At 40.4% G+C, this 14,492-nt stretch overlaps 1 protein-coding gene across 1 annotated transcript in view; it reads left to right on the top strand.

The window, feature by feature from the left end:
• Positions 1 to 10,100: 10,100 nt before the first annotated feature.
• DAP (death associated protein) overlaps positions 10,101 to 14,492 on the top strand; it is a 66,988-nt gene continuing 62,596 nt past the window's right edge. The window contains exon 1 of the mRNA XM_021004423.2: positions 10,101 to 10,307. Within this exon, the coding sequence (XP_020860082.1) occupies positions 10,253 to 10,307 (55 nt within the window). The 5' untranslated portion in view covers positions 10,101 to 10,252. The remainder of the gene's footprint in view (positions 10,308 to 14,492) is intronic.

Below are 14,492 nucleotides of genomic sequence, written 5' to 3'. Positions count from 1 at the left end.
TTGGTATTTAAAGCCTCTCCTAATCAGGCTTCCTACCTAACCAATCTTCCTAAACCTTATTTCCCTTTAAATACGCTGGGATCCTGTGACATTGGAGTGCACTAGATTCCTCAGACAAGACCTTCCATCTCTGAACTCCATATATTTTCACTGATTTTACCCTTCCTGGAACTCTCGCCCTCTTCATCTCCTTCCCTGGCTTTAACTCTCCAATTTATTCTGTATATATCTTGCTGGTACATAGTTGTTTGCATGTTGTCTCCCTCAAGAGACTGTGAGCTATTTGAGAATAAGGAATAACTTTTTTGACTTTATTTTTTTTAAAGCATTTTTTTCCTTGGTGAGGCAATCGGGGTTAAATGATTTGCCCAGGGTCACACAGCTAGTAAATGTCAAGTATCTGAGGCTGGATTCGAACTCATGTCCTTCAGACTCCAAGGCTGGAGCTCTACCCATGGCAGCACCTAGCTGCCCCTTAACTGTCTTTTTATCCCTAGTGCTTAGTACATTCTTTGGCACATAATCCCTCTTCCCCTGCTCACAGACCTCATTAAGGGTAGCTATCAAGTCACATTAACAAACATTTATCACCACCTACTATGTCCAGGTCACAACTAGACTTCCCTGTAGGAAGGTGTTAAAAGCTACCAGGGACCTTCTGCCTGCTGAACCAAGCTATAGCCTGGTTAACTGCACTGTTTGCACTGAGTGACAAGTTTGACAAATGGGACCTATGAAGAAAGACGAGAAGTAACAAGACAACTTAACCTAGAAAAGGCTTACAGGTAGCTCTAAAATGATCCTCAAGGGTATTAAGTGCTCTTATGCTGGAGCTTGAACAACTGTTCTCCTGGCACCAAAAGAGGAAATGGTCTAAACTTCAATGTAACAGATCGGGGTTAGATATAATAAAGAACTTCTAGACAGATAGTCTAGGTAAATATGGTAAACTACAACAGGGGAAAACCACAGACTCTCCTTCTTTGATCTGTTGGAGGTTGATAAAAAACAACTTATATCTTAACACACTCAAAAGGAGTTGGCTTTAATCCTTTTTGAAGCCTGGAAGGATGGATTCTGAAATTGAACTTACCATCATTCCTCCCTATGATTTCAATATGCCTATCCATGGCAACAGCATTCATTTCAACTAGTCCTCCCACATTTTAAACCTTGGGATCATACCTGTCTGCTCCATTTTTCTTAGCTCACATATCCCAACAGTTACCAAGGTCCTTCTCTATTTCCTTTACTGTATCTATGTCATACTCAATAATTGTGTTTAGTCCTCAAGGCTCAGAACTGGACCTGTTTCTCTTTTCTCTCTTTATTAGACATCCTTAATGTGGCATCTGTGAATTTAAAAAAAAAATATATATATATATATATACACACACACACACACACACACATATGCGTGTGTATGTGTTTGTATTTTATAATCACATTACAAAATAATTTATTTCCTTTGTAATCCTATGTATTTTATGTTATACATTTAAAAACATTCTTCTGAAAAGGAGTAAAGGGGCCCATGACACAAAAAATGTTAAGAACCTCCCTTGGTGACCTTATTAGTTCCCACAGGTTCAATTACCATCTCTATGCAGATGAATCCAAGCTCTATATAGCCAGCAGCAATCTATCCCCAGAGCTTTGGTCCCTCATTATCAAATGTCTGTTGGACATTTTTAACTGTCCATAGGTATCTCAAACTCAATGAAAGAACTCACTATCTTCCCCCCCAAACCCACCCCTCTTCCCAATTTCCTCTAACAGCATTGTCAATGACAGCAATGCTGTCCTAATAAATGTTTAACAATCAGTTGGGGTGGGGAGGTGTATGCAGAACACACTTTTAAGTTTAATCTGCATTATTAAGATTTTCTCCATCACTTTCTTAAGTCTAGAAAATCAACAACACAGTAAATCAAGCCCTGATTTGTAGTCTTTACTGATAAATGCTCTCTCTCACTGAAATCTTAACAATCAAGCTCTTTGTAAGCTGATGTGAGCTGGCTCCAGCACACCACTGGTGTCACCCTTCTAGTCACCTAGGTTAATAGGCTTAGTATCATCTTCTACTCCTTATCCTCACTCACACCACATACCCAGTTTCTACACCTTGTCATTTCCTTCTTGACAACATATCTCATAAACCTCTCCTCTCAACTCACACAGTCACTATCCTAAAACAACCTAATTTGGTTCCCTGCCTCATCTCTCTCTACTTCAATCTATCTTCCATTCAGCTGCCAAAGTGATTTTCTTAAAACATAGGTGTACCCATGTCAACCCATTACTCTATAAACTCCTGTGGCTCCCTATTAATTCCAACGTCAGATATAAAGTGCTCTATAAGGCATTTAAAGCTCTTCATAACCTGGCTTCTTTCTACCTTTCCATTCTTCTACCATACTCCCCTCCACAAACTCTACATCTGACTATACTGGTCTATGTTCTCTTCCTCACGCTCTCTCACCTTTGTGTCTTTTTGATAACTGTCTCCCAGGCCTGGAATGCTCTAAATCCATCTCTGCATCCCTGGCTTCTTTAAGTTTTAGTTGAAGAGCCACCTTCTGTAAGAGACCTGTCTGCCTGCTGCTAGTGCCTTCCCTTCTAAGGTTACCTAGTATTTACCATGGATATACTTATATATTTATATGTTGTCTCCAGCATTATAATAGAAATAAGTTCCTGGAGGGCAAATACTGTTTTCCCTTTTTTCTTCATATCCCCAGTGCTCAGAACAGTGATTGGCACATGGTAAGCACTTAAATGCTTAGTGGATGAGATCTGACAATTTCATCTATGCAATGAGTCTTGTCCTCTCTTCTTTATTATCAGTGCTACTACTCTAATATGGGTCCTTATTACCACCTGAATAGACACATGAAAAAGCCTTCTAAAAAGAGGTAGTAAAATACAGCACAGAAAATGTCCAGTAAGGGGGAAAGAAAATAGGCCAGTTCGGCTGGAATGTAGAATGCATAAGAAATAATGTGCAGGGGCAGCAAGGTGGCACAGTGGATAGAGCACCGGCCCTAGAGTCAGGAGGACCTGAGTTCAAATATAGCCTCAGACACATAACACTAACCAGCTGTGTGACCCTGGCAAGTCACTTAACCCCATTGCCTAACAAACAAACAAAAAAAGTAATGTGTAATCAGCATAAAAGGTAGATAAGTTGAAGCCAAATAAAGGAATTTGTATTTTACATTAGAGGTTATAGGAAACTACTGAAGTTTCTTGAATGGGCAAGTGATGTGGTTTGACCATTGTTTTAGGAATATCGTGCCTCTGGTGCTTACAATCTGTGTAACCTTGGGCAGTCACAACCTCTGAGAGCTTCCCTTTTCTTGGCTTTGAAGTCTCTTCCAGCTATGTCTATTATCCTATGAAGATGGAAAGGAAAGAATCTGGAAGCAGAAAGACTCCATAGGAAACTATTGTAGAAGTTAGGTTAGAAGTAATAAGAGCCTAGCCAAGGTAGTGTGGCTGTGATATAAGTGGAGAGAAAGGGATGATGAAAGAGATGTTAAAGATGTAAAATCACGAAGATGTGGAAACTGATTGGATGTAAGATAAATAACTGTGGTGAAGGTAGACTCAATCAAATGGTAGGGTAGGAGGCTAGATTACAAGAGGTTCAGAAGTCAGTGGGAGGTGGGAGGTGGAGGTATAGCATAGACAGTTTTATCTAAGAGTTAGGCTGTGAAAGGGGCAGATAGGATCATAGGATCATAGTGTAAAGAAAGGAGATTTGTTTTTGTTTTTTCAAGAAAGAAGAGCTCTGGGGATTTTTATAAGCAGCAGAGAAGTCAATGGATAAAGAGAGATTGAAAATTAGGAAGAAAGGATGATGAAAGGGGCAACTTCCCAGACCAGACAGAAAGGAACAAATGGGATCAAGGGCACAAGTAAAGGCATTGATCATCATTGCCAACGAAAAGTGCCACTCTTCTTCCCAGACTGCAGCAAAGGAGAGGATGAAGAATGATGTTGAGAGATCTGAAGGTGTAAAGTTAGGAAGACAATAAAGCAGGACACTTTATTTGGGAACACTTTGCAAGATAATAGGAGATCCTTTGTTTTCTAGAGCTAAGGTCCAGAAAGCAGGCTGTGCCCTGAGCTTGGCATAACAACACTCCTTTACATTCACCCCCTGGATGATCTCAACCCCAGCAAAATCCCAGAACTGTTTCAGCCCCGCTGTGAATCAAACTTGTCAGAGTGCTGCTGTTACCCCTCATTGTCAGGGCTGTAGCTCACTGTGCAGCCATTGGTATAAGTTTTGAGACCTCACCACACTAAAGTAGGCCCCTCTACTAGGGATAGAGCTCAGGCACATGTGTCCTTGCTTGCAAGCCCTTTCCCTCACTTTGAAATTAAATTTGTTTGATTCTTGACCTACCACCTCTAGCCTGCTTTGTTCAGCTCCAGCCACCCACTTCTGTCCCTCCAGTTGACACACTTTAATGAGCTTATCATGTGATATTGTGTATTATACTCACCTGTCTGTGGTTTGTCCTTCTATTGAGGGATATTGTATAAGATCAGAGAGAAACATTTCATTTAAACTATAGATCTATTCCCTCACCTCCACCCCCCCATGCCCAGCACAGGTCTCTGCATATTGCAGTAGCTAATCAATGTTTATCAAATGGATGATTTTTCAAAATCCTGCTTAATGTGTCTGTAGGGCACAGGGGAAGGAAGGATATATATGACATCATGATATTGAAGAACTTGCAGAGAATTTTTTAATAACCATTATTTGTGAAGGGCTTAATTTTATGTGTTAACTCACCCTAATCCTTAAAAATTCTGGGGGAAAAAAAAAGGTAATAAAGAGGTTGTTCCTCTACTTCAAGAGTGATAATCCCCTGAGCTGATTTTATATTGCTGAAAGCCTCTTTATACTTGATGTCTTTGTCATGTTTATTCTTTATTCCCATTGTAATTCAATTCAATTCAATTCAATAAACATTCGTATATCATTGTAGAGCTTTATATGCAAGTTTCTCAAAAGTTATGAAATAATATTATTAACTGCTGAAATCCCACATGGAATAGATATTATTATCTCCAATACAGAAGCACAGAATGTTTAAATAAGTTGCACAAGGTCATGTAATGACTTAGTGGAAAAGCTAGAAATAGAATGATTCCTAACCTCAATCCTACGCGTTCTCTGATAAAACACATTTTTCATAAATAACTTATATGGCATTTGCAATTCCATAGGAAAACAGTATTCACAGTTATATTACTCTCATCTTCTTTTTTCCCCAGTTTCTATTTTCTAGTTTCCAAATAAAGAAGGAAAGAAATTTTCCTAAGATTCAGACTGGTTAATTTTTTCAATTAGCAAAGGAATAAATGCCAATGTAACTAAAATCTAACCCCAACCCTTCCATTGAATTTTTTTTTTTGAGAAAAGTCTATCAAACTCAATTGAAACTCTTTTGTAACCACCTGACAAACTGGATCTCTTATCTGAAACCTCAATGATTTCTAATCATTTTGAAGTTGCAAAATCCTCTCACTTTTTTTGTTGGATTTTTGTGATTCCCTTCCTCATTCCCCAAAGCATCATGTTGCATATCTTTGTTTCTCAGGGTGGATCTTAAATTAATATTGTTTTGAGAACTTCTCTAAAAATTTTGTGATATCCTTCCTCAGCATGACTGGAAATATTGAGTGTTGCAAGGATAGAGTTTAGCATTACTGTATGGTTCCTATGTGTAGACAAAGATAGAGGGGGATGGGGTGGAGGTGGAGGAACAACTTGGTACAGTGGGAAAAGCAGTGGAAATAAGAGAAAGGAGTGTCTGGATAGTTACAGAGATGGTGAGTTGATCCATAGGGAAGTCAACCATCATAATGGTGTTACTAGAACTCCATTCATTATCTAGATTCTTGTTAGTCTATATTTAGCATTATTCATACCCTTGGAAAAGTCCTAGCGAAAAACTCAAATTTGGAGTAAAACTTATTTCTTAAAAACTCCAAGCAAACCAGTGATAAAGTTAGAGTTTGTAGCATTTTAATCAAATAGGCTCTCCATGCTCCTCAAACTTAGAAAGAATGTTATACTAATGGGTTCCAGGAAGTTACCCTCCACACATAAAGATGGAGGTGGAGGAATTATTTTCTCATTGCCTTTCACTGGTATCAAATGGGATGGTTGAGCTGTTAATCAGTTCTATAGCTAGTGTTTTAATTGGTTATTATATTGTGCTGACTGGATTGATGCTGACTCAGTAACCAGACCCTAGAGCAGAGGGGATCTTCCTCATCCTTTTCCCTTTCTCTGATCTAATACAAGTAACAATCTAAGAGAGTGTAAACTGGGTACTGGTGCTACAGAAATACTGACAAGAATAGTCACTACCAAATCCTTAGGTAGTACTTTTCTTGCTACCATAATTAACAAAGAAAGGGGGCCAAGCTGGGGCCAAGAGTCCCCAAATGGAACACCATTTCAAATGTCCCAATGTGGTTATAATTCTAGATTCCACATCTTCTGAAAGTGGTTATAAGAGAAGACGTACGTTTATAACAGCTATTTTTATAATGAGAAAGAACTAGAAACTAAGTCAGTTTCCATCAATTGGGGAATGGCTGAACAAATTATGGCACATGAATGTAGCAGAATGCTAATGCAAGAAATGACAAAATGAGCAGTTTTAGAGAAGTTTTAACAACAGTGCATTAAGATGTCTATCTTCCCACAGAACCCCTCCCTCCAACACAATTAATGTTTTTGTTGTATTTTGTCATTTTTGCCATCTCAAGGGTATGGGTTCAGTTCTTTTAATTTGTATTTTTCCTGTGAGTGATTTAAAACATTTTTTATGGTAGCTTGCATTTCCTCTTTTGAAAACTACTGTTTCATATTCCTTATAAACACCTAACCACTAGGGAACAGCTCTTGTGTTTACATATGTATGAACTGATACAGAATGAAATGAACAGAACCAGGAGAACAAATTATACAATAACCACAACAGTGTAAAAGACAAACAACTTTGAAAGACTTAACTCTGATCAATGCAGGACCAGCCATGATTTCAGGAGATGAATGATAAGCTGTGCTACCCACCTCCCAACAGAGAGGTGAGAGATACAGACTGCAGAATGAGACATACATTTTTGGAAATGACCAATGTGGTAATTTGTTTTGCTTGACTGTGTATTTTTACAACGGTAAAAATAAAATAAAAGTTACACACACACACACACAAAAGAGAAGAGACATCTTTAGCTGACTGGATGGGAAGAGGAAAAGCAAAGTTAAACAAAGCATTGCTAATGTTCATATGGTATTTATAAAGAAAATCAATGAACCAAAAGCACCACAACTAACAATTTTACATTATGCCAGCTGGCCATATTCTCTGGGGAAAACACACTCCATGACTTTTAATCCATTCTCAAAGAATTTCCAACTCTCCCTTTTTCTTTACCTTCATCTCTTTTCAAGTAAAAAAAAAACTAACATATTTATTGATATCCTTTTCTTTTTTTGACATCACCATCCCTTCCCAATCACTTGCCCTCTCTCCCCCCTCTACCACAGAATCCTCCCTTGTAATAAATGAGTACAGTCTAGTAATACAAACCAACAGATTGACCCTGTCTGAAAATGCTTTATTCTGTATCTATCTTCTGTCACCTGCTTGTTGACAGGAAGGAGATCTGTTTCAAGTCATCTGGTTAACAGCATTGATCAGAGTTCTATAGTATTTCAATGGTGGTTTCCTTTATCTTATGGTCATGATGTAAGTTTTCCTGACTCAGTTCTCTTCCTTCTGCAATGGCTCAAATAAGTCTTCCCAAGTCTCTCTAAATCCTTCCTATTGGCCATTTCCTGTGGCATAATATAGTCCATTGCACAATTTGTTCAGCCATTCTGTCTCCTTTTAGGCCTTCACTTTGAAAAAAAAGTCTGCTATAAATCTTTCTCTTATAGATTTCCCTGTGCCTTTGACTTTCTTGGGTATTTGTCTAGTAGTGACATTGCTAGTTCAAAAGTTTTGTGCAATTCCAATTATTTTCTTGATAGTAAGACCAAATCATAGTTTTACCAACAGTGCATTCAGTGCCTTTCTTCTCACAGAGGCCCCCACTCCCAACAATCAATGATTTTGTTGCATTTTGTTATCTTGGCCTTCTCAAGGATGTGGGGTGAGTTATTTTAATTTGTATTTTTCTTATTAGTGACTTAAAACCTTCTTTTCTTGCATTTCCTCTTTTTTTTAAGGCAATTGGGGTTAAGTGACTTGCCCAGGGTCATACAGCTAGTAAGTGTCAAGTGTTTGGTCTGAGGCCACATTTGAACTCAGGTCCTCCTGACTTCAGGGCTGGTGCTCTATCCACTGCGCCACCTAGCTGTGCCTTTGCATTTCCTCTTTTGAAAACTGCTATTTCATATCCCTTATAACCACCTAACCACTGAGGAAGGGCTTTTGTGTTTACATATTTGCATCAATTCCCTGTATATCTGGAGTATCAACCTTCAGGATAAAACTCAGGAGTCAAATCGCACACCAAACTGTGCTGCAGTTATTTATGCATCCTACAGATGTTGCACCTCTACCGTACTTCTTTTTCGATGCCCCATGTTAGTGCCAAGGTAATGAAAGTGGGTTCTCCAAGGCTTTATATACCCTTGGAGCACAAATTCTTGTCACAATCCGGCACAAATCAAGAGGTGACAGATGGAAGAAACAGCCTGGCTAAATTTTCAAAGATTCATTGCCATTAGGTTGGTCTTCGGCTGATGAATATATTTTGGCCACAGGAAATTCATTAAGTTCCGCCAAGGCTATCAGATCTCTTGCGATCTGCTTGGTTACGCTACACTTTAAAGTGGAATGAAATTACAGATACTTGAAATTCAACTCACACTTAACACAACCCCTTGATTAAATATAGTAAGTTCAAAAGTTTGAGGAGCCACAGACACGATAGATTTTTATCCAGTGAAAGAGTTCCAAAGAGTATTTCTAAGGATTTTAGTAGCAGCATGAAGACAGAGCAAAGAATTCTACAGAGGAATCCTATTTGAAAAGGGCAGGGAAGAGAGCAAAAATTGGAGATGAATAGGGGAAAGGGAATCTTGCTTTACTAAACATCAGACTTCTCAGAGCCCCGGGCTACACAGGTGCTGTTTTATTTGAGCCTTAATGAAAACTTCTTTGAACATGCATCTTTGAAGCCGCCATCTCCCCCGGCTTATCTCCCATTTTCTTACAAATCTGTCCTTTCCCTTGCCCAGTCTCCCAGGTGCCCACTAGGACAACCGTTACCCTTAAGTAGGTGGCTGCCCGGCATAAGTGTTGCGAAGAGCAAATAACAGACTTGGTCCCGTTCTTCTCAGACTGAGCTTGTTGAGGGCACGGTCTGTCTTTTGCCTTTCTTTGTATCTTCAGCGCTTAGCATTGTGTCTGGCACATAGTAGGCGCTTAATAAATATTTACTGAATTGAACTCTCTGCTTCTCACTGTGACCTCAGGGTATGTTTCAGGTGGCTGCCCAGGATGTGACCCAGAGATTGGTGAGGAATAAATCCATTCGAGAACATTTTTGTAGTCGAGACACTAGTAGACTAGTGCCCTGGCACCACGCCTGCCCACCCCAGAGTTCTTTCCAATTTTAGTTCCCCAAACAGTGCTCCACTGAGTGTTCCTCCATCCCGGGCCTTCAGCTTTATCTCTACCCTCCCCCTCCTTCAAATGAATGGGAGCTATGCAAAGAAACCGCAGCGACGTGGCTCTCGAGTCAGCCCGGGCATGCTCAGTCCTCCGGGTTCACTTTGGGTTGCAAAACTAAGGAATGTTTTTTTTTTTCTCCCGCGAGCCCTTAGAACGTGGCAAGCCGCGAGCTGAGCCCTTAGAACGGGGCGACACGGGGAGTTCTAGAACGCTGTGACGTCACGGCGCACGTCCAGTTCGGGGCAGCGGCTGGGTGGTTCGAGGGTGCCAGGGCCATGGAGGAGCCACGTTGACAAGTGGGGAGGGCGCGCGGGGGAGGGGGGGAGCAGAGTCCGTCGCCCCGCCCATCCCGGTAGTGGGGTTGGGGGAGGGGAGGGGGCGTGCCTCCCTGCCCAGCCTGCGGCTGCTCCAGCTGTTGCAACGCGACGACGCGCTCGGGCTCTTCGAGCGACGGGCGCGCGCAGCCGGTCGCCAGCTCCCAGGTCCCCCGAACCGAGACAAAAAAAGGAGAGAGCGAGTCAGTGTCCACAATGTCTTCGCCTACTGACGAGAAAGTAGAGACTAGAGCTGGACACCCTCCTGCGGGTATTGATCCATCCCCTACCCCGTTCCCCCATTCCGCCCCCTCCCCTCCTCTGCCCCCCGCCAAGCCCAGAGGAGTTAGTCGGAGGACAGGGTGGGGTTTTCAGGAGGGCAGCAGGCGCAGGCCCAGCCGAGCCTCCCGAGGCGCCGCTCACGTGCCCCGCGAAGCGGTAATTCACACCCCGGCTTCCCGGGCCCCGCCGCAGGCGGCCCCAGGGAGGAAGAGGTGTGCGGGGCGGCCGGCCCGAGGTGGGGCGGGGTCCCCTCCCGGCTGGGTGCGCCCCTTGCCAGCCCGGCCTGGGGAGGGGCCGCGAAGGGGGGCACGGAGGTCGGGACGGCTCGGACTGGCCTAGAGACCCCCGGCCCTGCTGGAGCTTGGCACTTGTCTGGAGTGCTGTGACTGGCAGGTCACTGATGAAGACCAGTGCGCCCGTGGCGGCCTTGGCATGCACACCCAATACACCACCTAGGAAATACGAAGCACTGTTGTGATTGTTTTTGTTTGTTTTTAAAAACAAACGAAGCAGCCTCGTCCTTCTCCCTAGCTGTGGAGGAAAGCTTCCTGGTCCATGTGTAGATGTGAGGTTAACGGTAGCCTTGGAGAGGAACATGCCCTGACTGGGTCTTAACCTGGGGTCCGCAATCCGGTTTTTAAAACTATTTTCATCATTGTATTTCAAAATAATTGGCTCCCTTTGTAATCCTGTGTGTTTTATCTTATGCATTTAAAAATATTATTTTGAGAAGAAGTCCACAAGCTTCTCCAGATTGCCAAAGAAATCCATGACACAAAAGAAGGTTAAGAATTCCTGCTTTAAGTTCTGATAGATTTATTGGAGCGGTATGCTAATTAATCCTCCTCTAGACAGTTATAATCAGAGTCCTTTCCAATGCTTATCTGGAATGACCATATGTTAGGGTTGTTGGTTTTGGGTTTTTTTTTTTAGGGTTGTAAAATTATTTGAACGTTAATTTTGGCTAGTGATCTGATTAAGATAAATCTGAGGCTGACAACGCCTTGCTAAAGCACAAGTAAAATACTTCCAATCATGGCTCTCTGTCAAAATGACATTTTACTCTTAATTTCTCTGACCCTCTAAACTTCCCATTGTTTTCCAACATGGGCACTGCAAAGCAAAATCTTAGGTTCTGATTTATGCGAGAAAGGCACTCTTTAAAATAATGAAGGATAATCTAAATATAGACAATTCTAAGTTAGGTGAGAAGTAGAAGACAGACATTTCCAACCTATTCTTCCCCCTTTTTGTGCAGAGGTTTCTGTTTTCTCCATTTCAACATTGCCTTGACAGTAATTTTTATCATCCCTTTGAGTTATACCTCTTGAGGTTCTAAGTGTGAAGAAAGCATTCTTGATTTAAGGCTTGGTTGTGGAAGAAGCAGACAAGATGGCAGGAACCATTGTCATTTAATGTTTCATCCTTAATGTGTTAATTGGCCGTGTTAGGTGAATGTAAAAGAAACTTGGAACAACTTAGAATATTAAAGGAACGGAGCCTGCCTATGTTCTCTGGTATATATTGTTCCCCCACCCCAAGAGGTTTCAGGTAATAACCTCTGTTGAATTATGTTTTCCACCTTTAATTGGTGACTGAAGAAATGCTCTTTGAAATGTCTTCTGTATTAAGAATTCCTTAAATATACCTCATTCCTGATTGGTTTTTTTTTTCGAAGTTGAAGCTGAGGCATCTGTATAAGAAAAAAAAAACTTGACTATTCCTGGTGAGAAAATGTCTACCTTCTATTTTAAAGTATAATTTTAAGTGGCATGAGAAAATATTTAAATTTCGATGAGAGGGAGGCTTTGGGAACCTCTAGATTAAACTAATTTTTAAGATGTTCCTCACAATATGCTTGTTTTATGGACCTCCTTATTGAACCTTTAAGTGCAGAAAATAGCGAAGATCTAATGGGTAAGGTTTCTTGACTTTATAAAGTGGGAATCTCTTATAATGCTGGTGTTAGGTGACAAGATTCCATTTGCAGATTAGCTGTATTCTATCAGGCTTTTACTATGTGTAATGGACATATTTCATGGGACATGGTTTGACCCATGACACTGCTGAATCCATATAACAGAGTTATATTAAAAAGGACTTGTGTTATATTGGAATTCCTTGTGGTTTAAGTTAGAAATATTGATCCCTAAGGAAAAACTTCAGAACACTCCCATTTTTCTTTTTGAATTATAAAATAAACAGCCTTTGAGAGTTGCAAAATGAACAGTGATTCATGCATAAAATGAGAGAATAAATTGTTAAGAAGAAGAGAGGCAGTGTTCCACAGCAATATGTTTATTAAAGTAGGAAACAGGAGATGTGGGTCTCGTCCAGACTCTGCCATTAACTAGGTGTGTACTTGTATGGCTAGTCAGTCCAGTTCTCTGAACTCCAGTTTCTTTGTCTATTAAATAAGGAATATTGAATTAAATCATCTGTATTGGCCCTTCTGATTTGAAAATTCATGGGAAAAGAAGGCTATGTATGAACCAGTAAAATGAGAAAATGATCAGTGCTATAGCCCTAAGGAGATCTAACCTGATATATATCTGGTGGGTTATTCAGTTGTGGGTACACACACACACACACACACACACACACACACACACGTCCCTCCAGGGTGGTCATAAGATTATATAGACATAACTGGCCCCATATAGATTTAACCTTTGGTTCTAATTGACATTTTGTAGAATCAAATGGATGCTTTGGTATACTATATGATGCTGAATATGTAAATATTCATATTCATGAGCTGTTTGGGTTTTGTTTTTTCCATCTACATATTAACAGTATAAAGCCAAGAATATAAGGAGGTGATTTAGTTTTTATTATCTTCACTTTCACTTCTCTCATTCTTTATTTTGTGTAGAGCTTTACAGTTTTCAGAGTACTTTCATGTCATTTGGTTTTCACCATCTTGTGTGTTAACTGATTCATATGCACCCTTCTTTCTCCCTAATTGTTGGAATTGGAAGAGACAATACAGATGATTTAACATTCCTTATGTAATAGACAAGGTAACCAGAGTTCAGAAAATTGAACTGACTTGCCATAGGTACACACCTACTGTGTGTAAAAAAACACACACGTATAATTTTTCAGGTCATTGCTAAGGCTCAGAGAGGTTGACTTTTCTAGGATCCCACATTTAATGAGCATCAGAGAAAAGACTGGGATGCAGGTCTTTGAACTGTGGAAGTATTTTCATCATTAGGCTGATTGTATGGTATGTGAAAGAGGAAGGCAACTTGATACGGTGGAAGAAGGTCAAATCAGAGGACCTGGGTTCAAATTGTACTTCTGATGTCTGCTCCCTGTGAGAGCTTGGGAAAGTCCTCTGACCTGAGCTTTGGCTTCCTCATCTTTAAAATGAATGGTGGGATTAAATCAGGGGTTCTTAAACTTTTTTGTGTTATAGACCCCTCTGGCATCTACTGAGGCCTATGGACCCTTTCTCAGAATAATGTCTTAAAATGCATAAAATAGATTTAGGATTACAAAGGAAATCAATTATATTCAAATACAGTTAACAACATTTAAAAGCAACAGATTCATGGGCCCCCAGTTAAGTAACTCTAGATTAGATGGCTTCTGAAATCTATTCTAGCTGGAGATCATGTAAGGCTAGAGCTAGTAGTTTTACAAAAGTCAGTCAGCAAGCATTTAAATACTTAATGTTATATCATATCATATGCCATGTGCTGAGACACAAAGAAAGTTTTAAATGGTTGGTCCCTCCTCTCAAGAAACTCACATTCTAATAGTTACTACAAGCTGTCTGCAGAGAAAATGGTAGTTAATTTCTAAAGGAAGTTACCAATGGCTGGGAGGACTTGGAAAGACTTCCTGTAGAAGGTAGGATTTGATGGTCATTCAGTGAAATAGAGGACTTTCAAGCATTCTTGATGAAAAGACCAGAGCTGAATAGAAAATTTGACTTTCAAATACAGGACTCAAGTGGAACATGAAGAGGTAAACAGGAAAGAGAAATCATAAGAGACTTATTAAGATTGAACTGTTTACATTCCTGCATGGAAGGATGATATTTATAACTCATGAAACTTTTGTCAGTATTAGGGTAGTTGGAGGAAAAAAAATTATATGTATGTATATGTAGATAGATAGATAGAGGGCACAGGGTGAGTTGAAGATTAAGGGGTCATATCTG

This window comes from Phascolarctos cinereus, unplaced genomic scaffold (genome assembly GCF_003287225.1).
Source record: "Phascolarctos cinereus isolate Bilbo 61053 unplaced genomic scaffold, phaCin_HiC Scaffold_4;HRSCAF=312, whole genome shotgun sequence".
Classification (NCBI taxonomy): domain Eukaryota; kingdom Metazoa; phylum Chordata; class Mammalia; order Diprotodontia; family Phascolarctidae; genus Phascolarctos; species Phascolarctos cinereus.
This window is presented reverse-complemented; position numbering and strand designations above follow the sequence as displayed.